The sequence below is a fragment of the Benincasa hispida genome, chromosome 12 (assembly GCF_027475165.1).
Source record: "Benincasa hispida cultivar pf3 chromosome 12, pf3_genome.v1.1, whole genome shotgun sequence".
Taxonomy (NCBI): Eukaryota; Viridiplantae; Streptophyta; class Magnoliopsida; order Cucurbitales; family Cucurbitaceae; genus Benincasa; species Benincasa hispida.
The window spans coordinates 6,328,547-6,345,737 of NC_143489.1; the positions used below are offsets into that span (position 1 = coordinate 6,328,547).

General features: G+C 31.6%; 1 protein-coding gene across 4 annotated transcripts; it reads right to left on the reverse strand.

Annotated features, from left to right (window-relative positions):
- Nucleotides 1-3,614: 3,614 nt before the first annotated feature.
- LOC120067096 (general transcription and DNA repair factor IIH helicase/translocase subunit XPB1) lies at nt 3,615-11,880 on the reverse strand. 4 transcript variants are annotated; one of them, XR_016525220.1, is made up of 22 exons: nt 11,580-11,880; nt 11,427-11,467; nt 11,260-11,335; nt 10,994-11,162; nt 10,678-10,900; nt 10,530-10,586; nt 10,275-10,418; nt 10,083-10,163; nt 9,842-9,933; nt 8,769-9,102; nt 8,612-8,687; nt 8,335-8,528; nt 7,918-8,081; nt 7,752-7,824; nt 6,114-6,227; nt 5,673-5,753; nt 5,519-5,578; nt 4,990-5,073; nt 4,778-4,920; nt 4,506-4,664; nt 4,082-4,286; nt 3,615-3,962 (listed from the first exon to the last, which is right to left on the reverse strand). XR_016525220.1 is itself a non-coding variant. In XM_090308029.1 (20 exons), exons 1-20 carry the CDS (start codon nt 11,587-11,589, stop codon nt 4,571-4,573), a joined length of 2,310 nt encoding a protein of 769 aa, XP_090164155.1. In that variant the 5' UTR covers nt 11,590-11,880; the 3' UTR covers nt 3,615-4,570. The 4 variants fall into 4 exon arrangements, 1 of the variants encoding a protein (XP_090164155.1); XR_016525221.1 differs by lacking the exon at nt 4,082-4,286; XR_016525219.1 differs by having other exon boundaries at nt 3,615-4,286.
- Nucleotides 11,881-17,191: the final 5,311 nt, after the last annotated feature.

Consider the following 17,191-nt stretch of genomic DNA (forward strand, 5'->3'; position numbering starts at 1 on the left):
ACGCTAACCAAAGAAAAGAAACAAATCTCAACTGATATATAGTATATATGTTAGCGATTAAGGGATCTATGATTCGTATTCTTCTACCTCTTTTATACTAAAAGAACTACGATTCAAAACTTGGAGAAATAAACATAAATTCTTGAACTGTGGTGGAATTGGGTTATCCTTCCTTCTCCAACATAGAAAGGGAGCTTCTTTCTTCGATCCCTTATCATTACATCCTATTCGATGGACATTATTCAAGCTCTTAACGGATCCTCCTATCAATCTCTTTAATTTTCTATAATTGTTTTTGTAACTTTCTTTGCTCATTCTCTATTCTTATTAGAAGACTCGATCTGTAACTAGTCGTTTGTTTTAATGAATTTTCTTTTTCCAAAAAAAATAATGAAGGGTATCTTATGATATTCAAATCATATTTGTTTTCTCTTCTATTTTATATAGTCTTACAATATTTACATAGGTAACAATTAATTATATAATATTTGATATCCTTTTAGGTATGTTTGAAAAAATTCCCCTAGGCCTTTTTTCTTTCCATTGTGCAGCACTTTTTGAAGGCTTTGAAATGTTTATATAAGAGCAATAATGAGGTGGGGATAAGCACATGATGAGTTGGCTAAGTGAAGTGAATCTTTTAGCAATGGCAGCCTTTGAATTACCCCAAAGGAAGCTTATAGGTTTTTACAAACAAAACCCAATTGAAAGTTGATTTGGATTAACATATAGTTTCTAAAAATAATACATGTAAACTTAAGGCACCATTGAATATGCTTAGAGCTAGGCAGTCAACAACATTATATTTAATCTCTCTCTAGCCATCTTTACAAACAACTTCTTCAACTTGGGAGGAAATATATATTTGTTATATATTGAATATTTTTTTTTATTTTATTATAAAATATATTGAATCAGTTTATCGATTGTTGATTTGTATTCTTTCGTCATTAGAAAAAGTCGTAGAACACAAGATACTTTCCAAAGCTAGAAAGAATAATAGTAACGAAAACTTGTGTTTATTATTTTTAAAATATCAAAGTTTTGCCTAGCTTAGAGGACAATAAAATAATTTTAATTGGAACAAACTTTTAATTTCCAATTGAAACTTTGTGGTCATGTATAAAAAGTATGTTGTCAATTAATTTGTCCTAGTGGGTCTTTTTTCACTTTTTTTTTTTTCTTTTTTGGGTGTTTTTGTTCCGTCCAATTATGTCATCTAATTGCTTCAACAAAATTACTACTAAGATATATATATACACATATTTTAATAATTGTCTAAGTTTGTTTTATTTTTTACATCTATTTTTAAAATGTCTATTTGAATTCCTAATTTTTTAAAAGATAATTTCTTTTCGATTTTCAAATCCTGAACAAAATAATCATATTAGTACTATTATTATTGTAGAAATTAAAACGTGTCCGCAACCCATCTCAATAACTTAGGTAACTATGTATACAATTAAGGACGAAATAATGAAAAAAAATAACTAGAATAATGAAAAAAAAATAACTAAAATAACTATTCTTTTAAGCTTAATGACTAAATTAGAACATTTTAAAAGTTTAAAGGCAAATGAAAAGGGAAAAAAAACTTTTTGACAGTTTATTAAGTAAAGCAGAATAATCATGAAATTTTAGAGACTACTAACAGAATTTGTATTCAAAAAATAAGATTAAATTTCATAATGTTTTTTTTTTTAAATGACACTCTTTGGTAACATGACTGACTATCCAACAAAGCATAGATTTTCTCGATATTTGATTTTTTTTTTTTTTTTTTTTTTTTGAGGATAAGAAAATAACCCCTTTATTAATTAAAGAATCGCTCAAAATAACTTTTTTTTTTCAAGAAAACAAACATTTTCAAAATTTTCACAAAAAAACCAAGGACAGTATAGAAATCATTTGGTTTTTAATTTTTTTTAAAATCAAGCTTATTTTATCTCAACTTTCGACAACAATTTTCATTCCTCACTTTGGTTAGTTTTCAAAATTCAACTTGTTTTTAGGTAGAAAGTCTATAACAAAACAAGAAATTTAGAGGTAAAAATGGTATTTATAAGTTTAATTTTCAAAAACTAAAAACCAAAAGTCGAATGGTTATCAAATGAACCTAAGTGTTTTATTATATAAAAAAAATAGTTCTAAGAATTTAACATACTTGATAGAAATTAACTAGTGTTTTATTCCTAAAAATAATTAATAAAATTTTTATTCTACTTTATAACATTCTATCTCAGAGAAATTTTACTCTCACTATTACCACTGTGTCACTTAACAAAAATAAAATAAGTAGTTTCAATCATGCATGAGATTCTAAAAAATGTCAATGTTTCAATTTCACTTAACATTTTTGTTTTTCAGTTGCTTGATATACATCAAGGAAACGAAAATTAAAAATGTTGTTTATTTTTATGTTTTACTTTTATCTAATTTTATATTTAATCTAAATATTCCAACCTATCATACATGATGTATTAACGACTTGGTCATTTAAACAACTAACAATCAAATGGATTCGTGATCCATTTAAAGCCAATTTCGAAACGATTTTTATTCAATAGTGTTCCTTTTAAAACTTCAAAAACTAATTAAGCATCAATCTCAAATCTCAACAACCAAAAAAATTCCTCAATTCTAGGCGAGCATTTGTTACAAATCTTAGACTTTGACATCTCATTCAACACATGAAAGAACGGAAAAAAATGGAAAAAGAGACGATCAATGTTGGCTTGTCAAAGAAGGATGCAAACCTGTTTAGTCATATCAGAACCTGTAATTTCATCACCTAAGAAGAATAAAGGGTTTAAATTCTGTTCCTAGTCCTGAAGTCACCTCAAAAAATTGTTCAAACAAGAACAAAAATATTTAAGTACATATCTTCTCCCCTTTTACCTTTGAGTATGTGCTTCAACTCGTTAATCCATACTCAATTCACAATGGACTATATATCTTAATTTTCAAAATTCCAAATATTCTTTTATTTCGTTTTTAATAGATGGATGAAAGATTGAATCTTCAACCTCAAAAGAAAAAATCCACATTATTGTTAAACTAAACTCACTTTAGCATCTTAATTTCTAAACTTATGAAAATGTCCACTTATAATTCATGTTGGAGAATATTGATATAAATATCAATATGAGCATAGCTCAAATAACTCTTTAATTTCAAAAAATTAGAATAGTTGCTAAATGATAATTAAAATTCGGGCAATTGTTTTATATGACAAAATGGTTGAAAATATTTCAAATATAGCAACAAATATATTTTCATCAGGACATTGATAGATATCTACCAATGTCTATCCCTAATAGACAGCGAAGTTTTGTTATATTTGAAAATAAGTTAAAACAGCTCTAAAATTTGGCTAAAAACACTTTTGGTCCTCAAACTTTCATAAAAGTAACAATTTGGTCTCCAAGTTTGTTACAATTTAGTTCATAAACTTTTAAATTTATAACAATTAGTTGATAAAAAGTGACAATTCATAACGATTTGCCCCTATCCTAAAAGATATTGAGATTTAGTAAAATTTTGAACAATCAGGGATCAAATTTATTTATATAACCTATAAAAACTAAATTTACATAATAAATATTAACAATCAATTTTGATGGAATTTTCACAGTAGGGAAGAAATTATTACAAATATGAAGATCCGTGGACTAACTCATTACAAACTTAAGTTCAAAGACCAAACTATTATTTATATGAATATTCAAATACTAAGGGTGTCTTTTAACCTTAAATTTTCTTATTTTATATAGAACTTAAAAACAAAAATAAAACTACAATAAAACATTTATTTACTTAAACCTTTAAAAGCAAAATAAATATGCATAATAATTCATAAACCACACCACCCGCTAGGAAGTTGATAGATGGTTCCCATAACATAAATTCCTTCAGAAGCTCTTCTAATTCACTTTCGTCTTCAACTTTTCCTTCTTGGTTCACTGGTTTCAGACACATTTCATAAATCCAAGGGGGGGGAAAGTCAAATTCCATTGAAACAAAATCCAACGAATAGTGGAAAGACTAAAAGTTGACTCTTTTGCAGTACAATTCATCACACCTCTTGTAAAAGAATACTGTTCTGTTCTTTCCTTTCGCTTTCTTTCTTTTCAAATGGACCTCTCCTGATAACAAAGAATCTTTTGCCTTCTCACATCCTTCAGAATATTCCAAGGGTTGTTTAGTTTGACTTATTGAGGCTTTGGGAAAGTCTTTTATCTATGAAATTCTGTCAAAGGGTCTCCTTTTTTCCCTCTTTTTGACTCCTTGAACAAGAGAGATGGAGGGTAATTAAGTAACTCATACACACATTATTACTAGTTTGTAGGTTTTTAGTAATACAGTTCCTCTATCTTTCCCAAAAGACAAAACTAGGCGGAGGGTTGTTTGGTATTTGTTATATATAAGCTTCCTTCTGTTTCTTTTTCTATCCATACTAATAATTAACATCTCGAAACTTCGATCAAGTCCAAACACTTCCTTACCTTTGCGTTAGCCGATATTTTTTTAGGACATGACTAAGCCCCAGCCATTCAGGTCAGTCGTTCTCTCAGGCAAACCGCTTTTTGAACAGATGATGTCTCTTCGCAGGGTCTTTTGGCTTGCTCTTAAGCTGCCCTTGACCCGCAAGTTTCCGTCCAGTGCTGAAAAAAGGAAATACACAAAATTGGAAACCGATGTATACAAAACACCTACTGTTAAATTCATTTCTATGTTTAGATTATGTCATAATTTTTGGGGAGGAGGTATGGTATACCTGTACTCCATGTAAACCATGCCATTTGCTCCCGACATTGCACTCATGGATCCCATTGAACGCCGAGCCTTATCGAGTGCAATTTGGTCTGCATCATCTTCTAACTGCTCCAATCCTACCATATCATCGCCTGCATTCAGTACCTGACAAATGAAAGCATGTCAGAATATCTTTCAGAGGAGTAAAGAAGAACGATATTTGAAGATGGTAACCTTCCCAAGAAGTGCCAACTGATCATCAAGACGATGATAGCTCAACTCAGCTCCTGCATCCGCTGGTGGCAAGCTTGTAATTACCTGTCACAATTCCACTTTTATAGGAAATGACAGCACATGCATTCATTGGAAAATTTTAGTGCTACCATAATACGTGCTCTTTCCATTCATATTTAAACATGTCATTAAATGATATATTAATTTATTTCATAGACTCCATATTATTTTAAAATGCTACGAATATGGCAACCAATAAAGGAAACTTGTATGAAAAAACTTCTAGACTACCAAAGTCATAGAATTTTCCCCATGCATTCATCTGCCACATATGCCAAAAGTCCAAAAATCTTTAACTTCGTTTTCCATTTCTCATAAATCCCAAACAAGAGCCAATAATTTAAATAACAGTAGTAATAATAATAATAATCAAACGAAAGTTTGGATAAGAACCTTTTAACATGTAAATCTTTAAAACCTTTTAACATGGATAAACAAGAATGCAGCAAATGCTGAGACAAAATACAACCTTAAAGCTATAACCTTGATCGATCAGAAACTGTTGTCGTTTAGTTGAATAGTACATTTCCTGCATTAAAATTCAACATGCAATATATCCCATTAGACCAAGAGAGAGACATCTATTTTTACACTATTCAGATAAACAATGGATAGATGTCAACCTGTGTATCAGTAGAAACAAGCGAATAGAAGAAGGCATTATACTCCTCTTTACCCCCAGCCATCCTGTCCTGATGTTTACCCTGTGGTCCAGTAAAAAAATATATAGACGATAAGTAAAAGAATGTATTCAATCTACAGATTATTTTAACAATACTACCTCATGCTAATACTCCACCTTTACTACCATACAAGAAGTATTCTAGTACAAAACTGTACGCAGTCAGTTATTCACCAATCCCAGGTAAAAATTATGCACGGACTCCGCACAAGGCACATTAGGTGAAAATGAAATATAAATCTATTACAACTTTCAAGCTGCCATAGAGTACGAAATTCTAGTTATACAGGATGACATTTGAAAACGCAAGCTAATTCCTGCAAACTGCTCAACAGAAACATTAAAAAATGCACAAATGTTGAACTGCAGATGTAGTCTTAACCTTGGCCCTAAGAATACGCCCCAGACGTTGGGCTTCTTGACGTCTTGAACCCGCATGTGATGAAATCTGAATAATCACATTTGCCTCAGGAATATCGATAGAGTTATCGCCCACCTTAAATAAAACAAAAGCAAACAATTCAACTCTTGAGATCATCTTGACCTCAAACTACTAATAACTTTAGGAGGAAACATAAAAGACTAAATCTTCTAACTAAAACGATTCATCTAAAAGTCCTAATAAATACAAATAATCTTTCAAAAGTCATACTAATTTAAAAACTCTCTATGAAGAAAAACTTGAGAGATGATTTGCCAAAAAGTAACTTTGAAGTAATTGATCGAAAATCGTCAAAGTTCGAATGGCTCTGCCCTCTTCAATATAGTGGCTGGGAATTGGTTCTCTGAAACAAGGGAACAATGCACTTCTACTGAAATGGCTATGGAGATTCGTTCATGAAGAATAAGCTCTTTGGAGGAAGACTGCAGACCAGCATTTATGGGTGGAGCCCCTTAGGGTAGACTACCCTCCCAAGTCCCACCTAAGGGTATTCCAAAAGGAAGGCCATGGTTCGAGATCACAGAAAACAGTGATTCTTCCTCCATTTCATAAATTTCAAGGCTGAAAATGGTGGCAGAATTAAGTTTTGGAAAGACAAGTGGTCGGGCCCTTTTCTTTGGAGGAATCTTTCTCGGACATTTACCTTGACTCCCTGAAGAAAGAAGCCACGGTTACAGAATGGCTTTCATCAAGCTTGCTGAAACTTCCCACAAACTTAAAACTTCCCTTTGGAGTCCGGTTACAAAAGTTTAACGACTCAACAAAGATATTGATCATTTATTTTTCTAGTGTCCTGCCTGGAGAGGACGGTGTCTTTAATAAAAGACGTTCCACATGTGTTTGCCAAATTCTGTGATGGAGTGGCTTCTTGAAGTTTCAAAAGGGTGGAACCTGAGAGAAACAGCAAAGGTTTTGAGGAGAATTGCCGTCCAGATTTCTGGGAACTTCGGAAGGAAAGAAATTGGAGGGTCTTTGAAGATAAGCTGGATACATTTGAATACTTTTTCAATAATGTACAATCTAACTCTCCTTTTTGTTGTCTAAGACACAAGACTTCTTTTTTGTAATTATAGCCTAGCTCAAATCCTCCCTGATTTGGAACCGGTGCTTCACTAGTTTCTTTTGAGAGATGTAGCTCACCCCTCTGCCTCAAGGCTGTGTTTCCATGATTTTTCATTTGTTTTTTAGAGGAGAAAAAAAAACTCAAATTAGTCAGTAATCAGGGAACAATTTGAAAACCCAGTTGCCTCCAAGGACTCACAACTCAATCAAATAAAGAATAACGATAAAGATTTACAAAAGGCAGATTATTGGCCAACTACTGGACAACGAAAACTGGCTGGCTGTTACGAATTTTACTCGATTATTGACCTTCATTTATTTCTCCATCAGATTGACTGATAACGAAGAAAATATAACATGACACATCCACTGGCCTAATCTAAAACCAACTATATCTCTTTTTTTCTTTTTCCTTTTTTTTTTTTTGTTCTTGTTATTACTAATACTACTTCCATTGTTATATATTGAGATTTGATGGCGGAGAAGGAAAAAGGAAGGATGAGAGAAGAAAAGTACCTTTGAAAGAAAAACGGTATTCACATCACGACTAGTTTTGAATGCTTCAAGAATTTTTGTCCTCTCAATATGACTACAAATTTGGAAAATAAAATGAAAATCCAGCTATAAATGTCAAATACATGTAAGGTTGAGTTTGTTTCAACGCAAAACAATTTTGTCTAACCTTGTCGCACCATAAATCATAGGTTTACGGAGCTTCATTGCATACTCCGTAAGTGCAAAAAGATTATCAGCAAAAACAATGATCTTATCACCACGCTGCTGTTCATGAAACCGTATGAGAAACTCACACGCCCTGAACTTATTGGGGTTCATTACATAAAGAGCCTGAAATGTGAAAGGCAGCATATTAGAGAAGGAAACAACCACAAGAGCACGTAAATGTACTGATGGCAGACAGACATATCATATTCCAAAATACCTCATTAAAAAAAGTTCTTAAACCAGAATATACCATGCTGGTTATATCCAAATTATCTTGTCAACTATAACAACGTTCTCACTTCTCAGCACAGTGATAATTAATATAGGACAGGCATAAGGTTATAAGAAAAAATTTACTTCATTGAAATTAAAAAACCTGCTTTTTCTTTGAGTTTTCTTTCTTCAGATATTCAGCAAAAAACTCCTTTGTCATAGGACACCAAACTTCAGCACACTGCACATTTGCAATAAATCCTCCTTTCACAAGATCCAACCAGTTCGCTTCATACAACTTGGGACCAATAAGAAAATTTAAATCTGTAATTCTTTCGTCTTCTCTCACAAGTGTGGCTGCAATAAATTAATCAAAGTTAATTTTCAGTATCAACAGAAACCACAACCCAAGAGGGTTAGAAGACCATAACGTCATGTACCTGTAAGTCCAAGCTTGCAGTGAGACTTAGTCAGGCTGATAACCTTACGAAACATGTGAGCAGGAACCACGTGCACCTAGAAACAGAATGGACGAAAACTTGCACTAAAAATGTTTAGTTAAAAAGATAATAAGTGAACACAAAATGGTAAAATTACCTCGTCCATAAGAAGTAGTCCCCATTCTCTGTTTCTGATTTCTTCAATAATCTTTTCAGATTCTTCAGATCTTTTACCACCAAAAGCAACCATGTTATAGGTTGTAACAACCACCCCGGCATTTCCTCGAAATCTTTCTTTACTATCTGATGTGAACCGACAAATTTGATCATCTCGAATGGTAGACCACAACTTAAACTGAAAAGCCCACTGATCCACTGATACAGCATTTGTAGCTAAACATAAACAACTTTTCCGGATACGACTGGCCGCAGAAACACCAACCAGAGACTTCCCGGCTCCACAAGGAAGTACAATAATGCCAGATCTTGCTCTACCTGCAAATATACATACATGATCAGAGCTTGAAACTAAATAAAACAACTGACTATTCTCAGTTAAGGCATTTAGATAAATTCAAAAGAGGGGGAAAAAAACCCAAGTTATCCAAACTGCTCGTGAGGCCCAAAAATGTACAGGATAAATAGGAGGATATTAATTTTTAAAAAAAAATGATTAGACAGTTAAAAATCACAACTTTCAAACTTCACGTTGAAACCAAAAGACAATCAGAGCATACTTATTTTTTAAAAAGTAATTTATCTACTCTATCCGACTAGTTCCAGATTCAAGTCCCAGGCAACCCATATTAATGATGAAAGTAAACTAATTTATCCTATCGAAATAATCTATCAAGTTAATTCCATTTTTTAATGAATGAAAAGAATTAAATTAAAAAAATCTAATTAATCTAGATAACTAATAAATAAAAGCATATATATATTTATGTTTATGGATGATGATATTGGTTGACATGGATATATAAGTCATGTTATATTGTTGAATAACAAGCCCTTCATTTTCTATTTATAGAAAATTCATGTGCTTGGGAGTCTCTAATGATTAATGATTAAATAAACCAAGATTTTACCAAAACGAAAAGAAATTTATTCTACAAAAGTACTGTTCCAAAATAAAATAAACAGAAGAGTAAAATAGGGTGCTGAGATTACTCATAGAAAATCGATAACAAGCAGCTCAAACGAAATAAAGACGCCATGCAACAAGGATACCTACCATTTCCAAACATTTTGCTAAGACTCTTTTCCTGATACGGCCTAGGCTGAGCCTGTGGTTTCAGTTCCATATCCAAGTCTGGATTGATCTAAAAATCCAGGAATAAATATTGAAATAAGAGCCGATTTCTTATACAGAAAATAAGAAAATAATCAAAACTTGAGACCATTCTCCTTCCAAATCCCAATTCAATGGAGGAAAACAAGGAATCAAGGAAACAGCTAAGTAAAGACTCACAGTGTCATTTCTAAAGTCATACTCTTCCAACATGGGATAATTTAAGGCATTGGGCAGGCAGCGTTGTTTAACATTTTCAACCTGTCATTTGATCAAGATCCAAAATACAATAAATAAGGAGAGGAAGAACAACATAAGTTGTAGGCATCAATTTGTTTACGTTCAGTCTTAAAATTTTGAAATCCATATAACCTGTGATGGGTCAATTTCAAATGAATGAGTTTCTCTTTCCTCAGCTGCAGCTGCAGCTTCTGCTTCATTAAGCAATCCTTCATGGCGACTGCCAAGTTCACCTGCTGTTTTGCTAATTGTAAAATCACCATTTCCACGAGAATCCTGACAGTTCCCAATATCAATAAAAACAAGGTGTAGGTACAGCCCAAAGAATCCATAATAACTGTGTTGTTAACTACATCTGAAAAATGAACACGCCAGTTAGGACCATACCTCGGGAATGATTCTGGCTCTGCCTATAACCTCATCCTTGAGCAATTTCTGCAACACCTGCAGTAATTAAGCAACCATTTAGATTGCCAATAATGACTAGGCTATGTATTTCCATCTAAACAAGGAACCAAGTTAAGTGAGCACTTGCCTCTGGAAATGGGGATTCCACAAGATATCGGTTCTTTTTAAGGACAAGCTTCACCTTGCCATAATTGGTAGTAGAAGCATAAATGAAATCAATCATCTCCTTGGGAAGTTTGGCCTTAGACAACTTACTCAAAACCGCTATAATTGTTTCTGTCTCCAAACCAACAGAAACCGCAGCATACAAGGAATGTGGAGTGAGGTTGTACTCATGCATTGATTCGGGCCTGAATATCGATCACATTAACATATTGACATGAACAATAACTTAATCTTAACGTAATCCACCACAATTTTCTCCTTCAGTAGATTTAAGTTACCTGCAAACTGGTTCCGCAATGGCAATAAGGAAATCATATGCCTGTTTGTACAAGGGCGAGAAAGTTTCAAGGAATATCCGACCATCAGCACAAGCCCATAACGGCCGGTTAGCATGGTCAGGTTTTAACTCCAATTTGCTGAAATCTCTCTTGCCTCCGTCTTTATCACCTAAAATTCCATTGACTCGGTCAATTAGAACCCACACCAACTAACAAAGCAATTCATTAATTAAACCAAATATCCTTCAAGATATACGAAGATTTACCATAGCGATCATCGTCGTCAAGATCATCAAGATGGTATACATCATCTTCTTCAAAACTAGCTTTCTTGTAATCCTCCTGAAATTATGCTCAATTGATCAACCATTATTTACGCAATACAAAAACACCGAACCTATCAAATAACCTGGAGTTCAAAAACCAAACAAACCTTGCCGAATTTAGGTTTTTTGCTGGGTCTTCCTTTGTCACCTGAAACATTGAATATTCTACATGAAAACCAATCTTCTCCTGAACGAAAATAAACAATCCAACAAAATTTTAAGAACAAAAGCATAAAGATTGTAATCCACCAGAGTCATACCGTGTCCCATAGCTTGAAAAATGAGATGCAGAGGCTGCTGTGTGATTCAGATGCGATTGGGTTTTACGAAAGAGAATGATGAAAAGGAATCAATAGACGGAGAACACCGCCCACTATCAAATGAAGAACCGCCGCGGCTTTTAAACGGTGAATCGGCGTTCGCGCTTCGGCTGTTCGCCGATTTAACAGATTGCAGATTACAATAAGTCGAAATAATAATAATTTTGTTAAAATATCATTTGGAATATAATCATAATAATAATTTTCACGAAAAACTCTCTTTTTAGTTTTTTTCTTTTTTTTCTATTTATTTCCTCGATTTTTAGTTTTTAATATTTGAGTTTCGTTTCAAAAAAATCTGAGTTTCGTTTCAATTTAATTTTTAAAATTTAAAATATTATAAATTTATCCTTAATATTTGAGTTTGACTTAAATTTGGTCCTGTATTTCAATATTTACACTTTTAAACACAATTTTTTAATATTCATTTTCATCTTTAGATATAATTTATATTAAATTAAAATTTATTAAATAAATTATGATTAATTACATTTCATTATTTTTATCAGTTTTAAAATTCAATTTCACGTCCTAATTATTTTTAATCAATTAATAGAAATTGACACCAGTGATTGAAAGTTTGTATTTAATGAAAATTTGAGGTTAAAAATTTAAAATTTTGAAATCTAGAGACCAAATTGAAACAAACTTAAACATCAAGGTAAAATTATAACATTTTGAAACTTATGGACTAGAATGAAACAAAACTCAAAATTTAATGACTAAATGTGCTAAATTTTAAGATCTATTGACCAAATAGAAACTAGAGTTAAAATCTAAGGATCAAAAATGTATTATTCAAAAAAAATACTATGTAAATATTTTTTTTGTGATTTATAGATGGAAAACTAAAATAGACCGTTTGAAAGAAAGACAAAAAGAAGAAGAAGAAAACTATTAGTATACTACTAATTTTAAAATTTATTACAAGTATAGAGACTACAATTGAAAATTTAAAGTTACAATGTTCAAAATGAAAAAAAATCAAAATATATAGACTGAAATGATATTTTGACTTAATAAATTTGACATTTGAGATATGCTTTATTTGTGTTTATATATTTAAATATATATATATATACGTTAAAAGTAGTATTTTGATCCTATGCTTTAAAAATTACTATTTTGGTCTATGTATTTCATTACGTCTCATTCCATTTTAGTTCGTGTTCTTTTAAATGTTCATCAAATAAATCTTACAATTAGTTACTACAGTTGTTTCTTTTTAAAAAACATAGTTCTCATTACCATTTCCTTTATAAATATTTAAATGTAATCACATAATGTATTTCTCTTGCATGAAAAATATTGTCAACGATTAAGTTTGAGAATTGTGGAAAAACAGACTTAAATTGAGAGTTGAAAATATATTGTAAAAAATAAAATAAAACTCAAATTAAGACACCAAGATGATATTAAAAAAAAAAAAGTTAAATTATACAAAATATCTCTAAATTTTGTAATTTGTAAAATACCATTTAACTTTCAAAAGTTTCAAAAATATCCTTAAACTTCCAAAATAAGTTCAAAAAATACCTTTATTGTTACTTTTGTCCAACATGGAATGTATTTGTGTTGGTTGATGCCCTAAATCTCGTAGAGTCCTATAGTTTGTAATTGTATTGTATAATCATTTTATTTATGTAATAAAATATATGATGGTTTATTTCAAAATTAGTTGCATTAACCACGAACCAATAAACTAATATCCAGGATTATTTTATAGCTTAAACATGTATGTAGAGACATACGGGTGGATCATGTTTAAGTGATAACCTAAATAGTTTGTAATAGATGAATAAGGTTGTATACCTTATCCTAGTGACACTACGAGTATGGCCCGTTTGTAGATGTTACAATTGTTGTAAAGTGTTACAAATCATTTGATCCTGTTCATTCATGTGGAGACATGTGAGCGGGGATAATCTATACAAATGAGTTTTTATTAGACCGAACTACGAAATGTTTAGTCTTTAACCGTTCATAATATAGACTTACATTTCACCGAGATGACCATAGGTAATATGACATGAATCCTAAGTGAGTTGTGAACTCTTGCCTATGAAAACGATCATTTGATTTGTACGAGTGAGAGTAGCCAGATCGTCGACTCAACAAGTCTACCATTTTAGGATTTGTCTGATTGGGGAGCTGGGAACACAGCTATACAATAAGGAATTCACTCATTCGCCAATGTCGGGGCAAGTAGATAAATTGCTCTCTTAAGGGCTGATTATGAGGCTTGAACAATGTGGCGTCACACCCTCTCCTGGCCCGATAGGGGTTTGGTCATAGTTAGACTATGATTTATTGTTCATTAGAAAGTTCAGTGGTACTTAAGAAGATAAATGTAACTACATGGGCAAAACGGTAATTTTGGTTCAACTGTACTTACGAGCAATTTGTGAAGGGTCATTGTACCGTTGATTGGTTATATCCAATGGACACAAAAATATATATGTGGTGCGAAAAGTGCAGCTAACGGTTTTTAGTGGAGTGCCTGTCAATTAATAGACGGTGAAAATTTAATTAAAGAGTGTAATTAATTACTCATGTACCGTTTGAGCTTCAAGCCACAGGTCCATGATATCCCCTCGGTAGCTCAACGGGAATAAATGAAAATCAGTTTTGATATAATTAATTTAATTTAATTATATATGATATAATTACTGTAATGTATTTGATACATTATTATATAAAATGTTTATGAGAGCAAATAAATAAATATTTGAATATGATTTGAATATTAATTATATGAATTTGATTTATATGATTAAATTTAATATAAATGAGATTTATATTAAATGTTATTGGTGATAGATTTGAAACCATATGTCATATGTTATATATGATATAATATATAGTAGTTATATATACATACGTGTAATAAGTTGGTTGTTTTATATATATATATATATTATTTAAAATTAAATTTATTTTAAATTTCAATTTTGAATTATGGAAGGAAAATAATTTTCCTCCGCACTAATCTCTCATCATTTTCTATTTTACGAGGGTGGTGGGAGATAGTTATCAAAAAGGGTTTTTGAGTTGTATTCTTCTTCCTAAAAAAAAAAGACACACAAAAGAGATCTAACAGATATATCTCTGAGAAATTCCCGTCCTTTTTCCTCTGTTCTCTTTCTTTTTTTTCTAATTTTCCCTCACAAAAAATCCAAAACAGTCAGAGTCCACTCCTCTTGGGTTCTCATCCTTGATAATACTAAAGTTTCTATCGTGGTGTTGTCCAATTGGAGATCGAAGGATTTTACGTGAAGATTTGGTCTTCAGAGGTAAGGGTTCCAAACCCAAATTATTTCTTTGTTTGTTTTATTTCAACCATGTTGTATGTTTTATTTAATTAAATGCATGGTATGTCCCTATCACTGTAAAAATAGTATTCTGTGAAATTTTGGGGAAAAAATGGGACGATCCGCTTCCGCTTGTGGTCCATTCACATGGTTTCTTCAATTTGCACCATCCTCATCCTCAAACAAGGTATTTCTACGGTAGCATGAATAACGCATAGCTGAGCAGCTAGCTACATGTTTAACATCATGCAAGTCGAACGTCGTTTTCAGGCACATTATTGTTTTTTTTTTAAAAAAAAAAAAAAAAAAACACCTATGAACTTTCAAAAAATTTTAAAATATCCTTAAATTTTGAAAAAAAAAATCTAAAATACCTTTACTATTATACGAACAAAAACCGGCAACACCGTCTTACTTCTCTATTTTTCATATATTTTTCTCCCCTCCCCTCTTCAGTACCCTTGTATTCCCCTTTTTGTTAACTATTTGACACTTGTTTATCTAAAATAAATAAATAAATGAAACTGCACACTTTAATCAAGATATATGAAAGATAATAAATGAGGTACTAAAGGATTTTAAGATGTAAATATTTTAGCAATGTTGTACGTCAGTAGTCAAGTGTGTGTTAATAGTCAAATATATATTTTTTATTTGACTATTTATCATTTTAGTATGTTTTAAGGAAAAATTTTAATTTTGAAATTCTCCGAGTTTTTTGTTTTAATTTAAAATTTTGGTTGTTGAGAAGATTGGTGTAAGCTAAGAATTGGAAAATTAAGAGAAAAATGTGAGTATCTATATGAAAAAAATGAGGATATCTATATAATTTATTTTGAAATTGGTTCTTTTTTAACTTAAGAAAACTTCAAACAAATTTATCATTATATTAATGATAGGAGCATTTTTAAACTTTTTATTTTATTTTTAAAGTTATGTTGTAACAAAGTATTATCGATTTATGTTCAAATAATAACGATAAAGGTATTTTTTAGCTTTTATTAAGTTAAGGGTATTTTTTAAGCCTTTAAAGTTCAATGATATTTTTTAAACAAAATTTTAACGGTTTCTATCCAAAACTAACAACAAAGGTATTTTTTGAATTCTTTTCGAAATTTTAAGAGTATTTTTGAAACTTTTGAAAGGTTAGGAGTATTTTTAACATAAAATGTAAAGTTTAGAGGCATTTTTTTAATTAATTTAGTCGAAAAAATGACTTTTGGACTCTGAAATTGTTTAAAAACAAGTAAGTATTTTCTTTTGAAATTGATGTGTATAAATTGAAAAATGTATGCGTTCGCACGAGATTTCAAGGGAAATTTATTTCGTGGAACTTGAACTTTGTATTTGTATTAATTTTGTGGAAATTGAGTATAATCTCTAATACATATTATTTTGATGCTTTCAAAATAAATTATAATCTTTAAGTTGGTTGATCTTCTTGAACGATCGACATTTGGACTTGTTGATCTTCTTGGGTGATTGGTCTTTTGGGCTTGTTGATCTTATTGGATGATCGGCCTTTAGACTTATTGATCTTATTGGATGATCGACTTTTGGACTTAATGATCTTCTTGGACGATCGGCCTTTAGGCTTGTTGATCTTCTTGGTCGATCGACCTTTGGGCTTGTTGATTTTCTTGGACGATCGACCTTTGGGCTTATTGATCTTCTTGGATGATCGGCCTTCAGGCTTGTTGATCTTCTTGGAGGATTAGTCTTTGTACGAGGCTTCCGGAGAAACTTAATTCGTGGAATTGAACTTGAGTTGGTGTTGATGTTGAGGTTGGTTTGATGCGATTGTTGGGGTTGATGCCCTAAAGTCTCGTGTCCTATAGTTTTTAAACTGTTTGTACAAACGCTTGTGTTGTACAATATATGATATTTACTTCACATCTAGTATTTTGCTCAGTTACTTATTGTATTTGCTTTACCACAAACTAATAAACATAAAATCCTTGGTTGTCTGTATGTGACTCGAGCATGTATGTGGTGACATACAAGTGGATCACGTCTTGAGTGATAACCAAAATGGTCTGTAGTATATGGATATATAAAGGAAACCTTATCCTGGTAACGCTACGGATGCGGCCCGCTTTGTGAGATAGTCATAAGTGTTGTGACTTGTCACAGATGGTCTGATCCTGATCATTCGTGTTGGGGATATGTAAGCAGGGGCGTCCTATACAAAGAGTTTGTATAAAGCCTGACCACGAAATATTAACGTCTCGTTATATATCA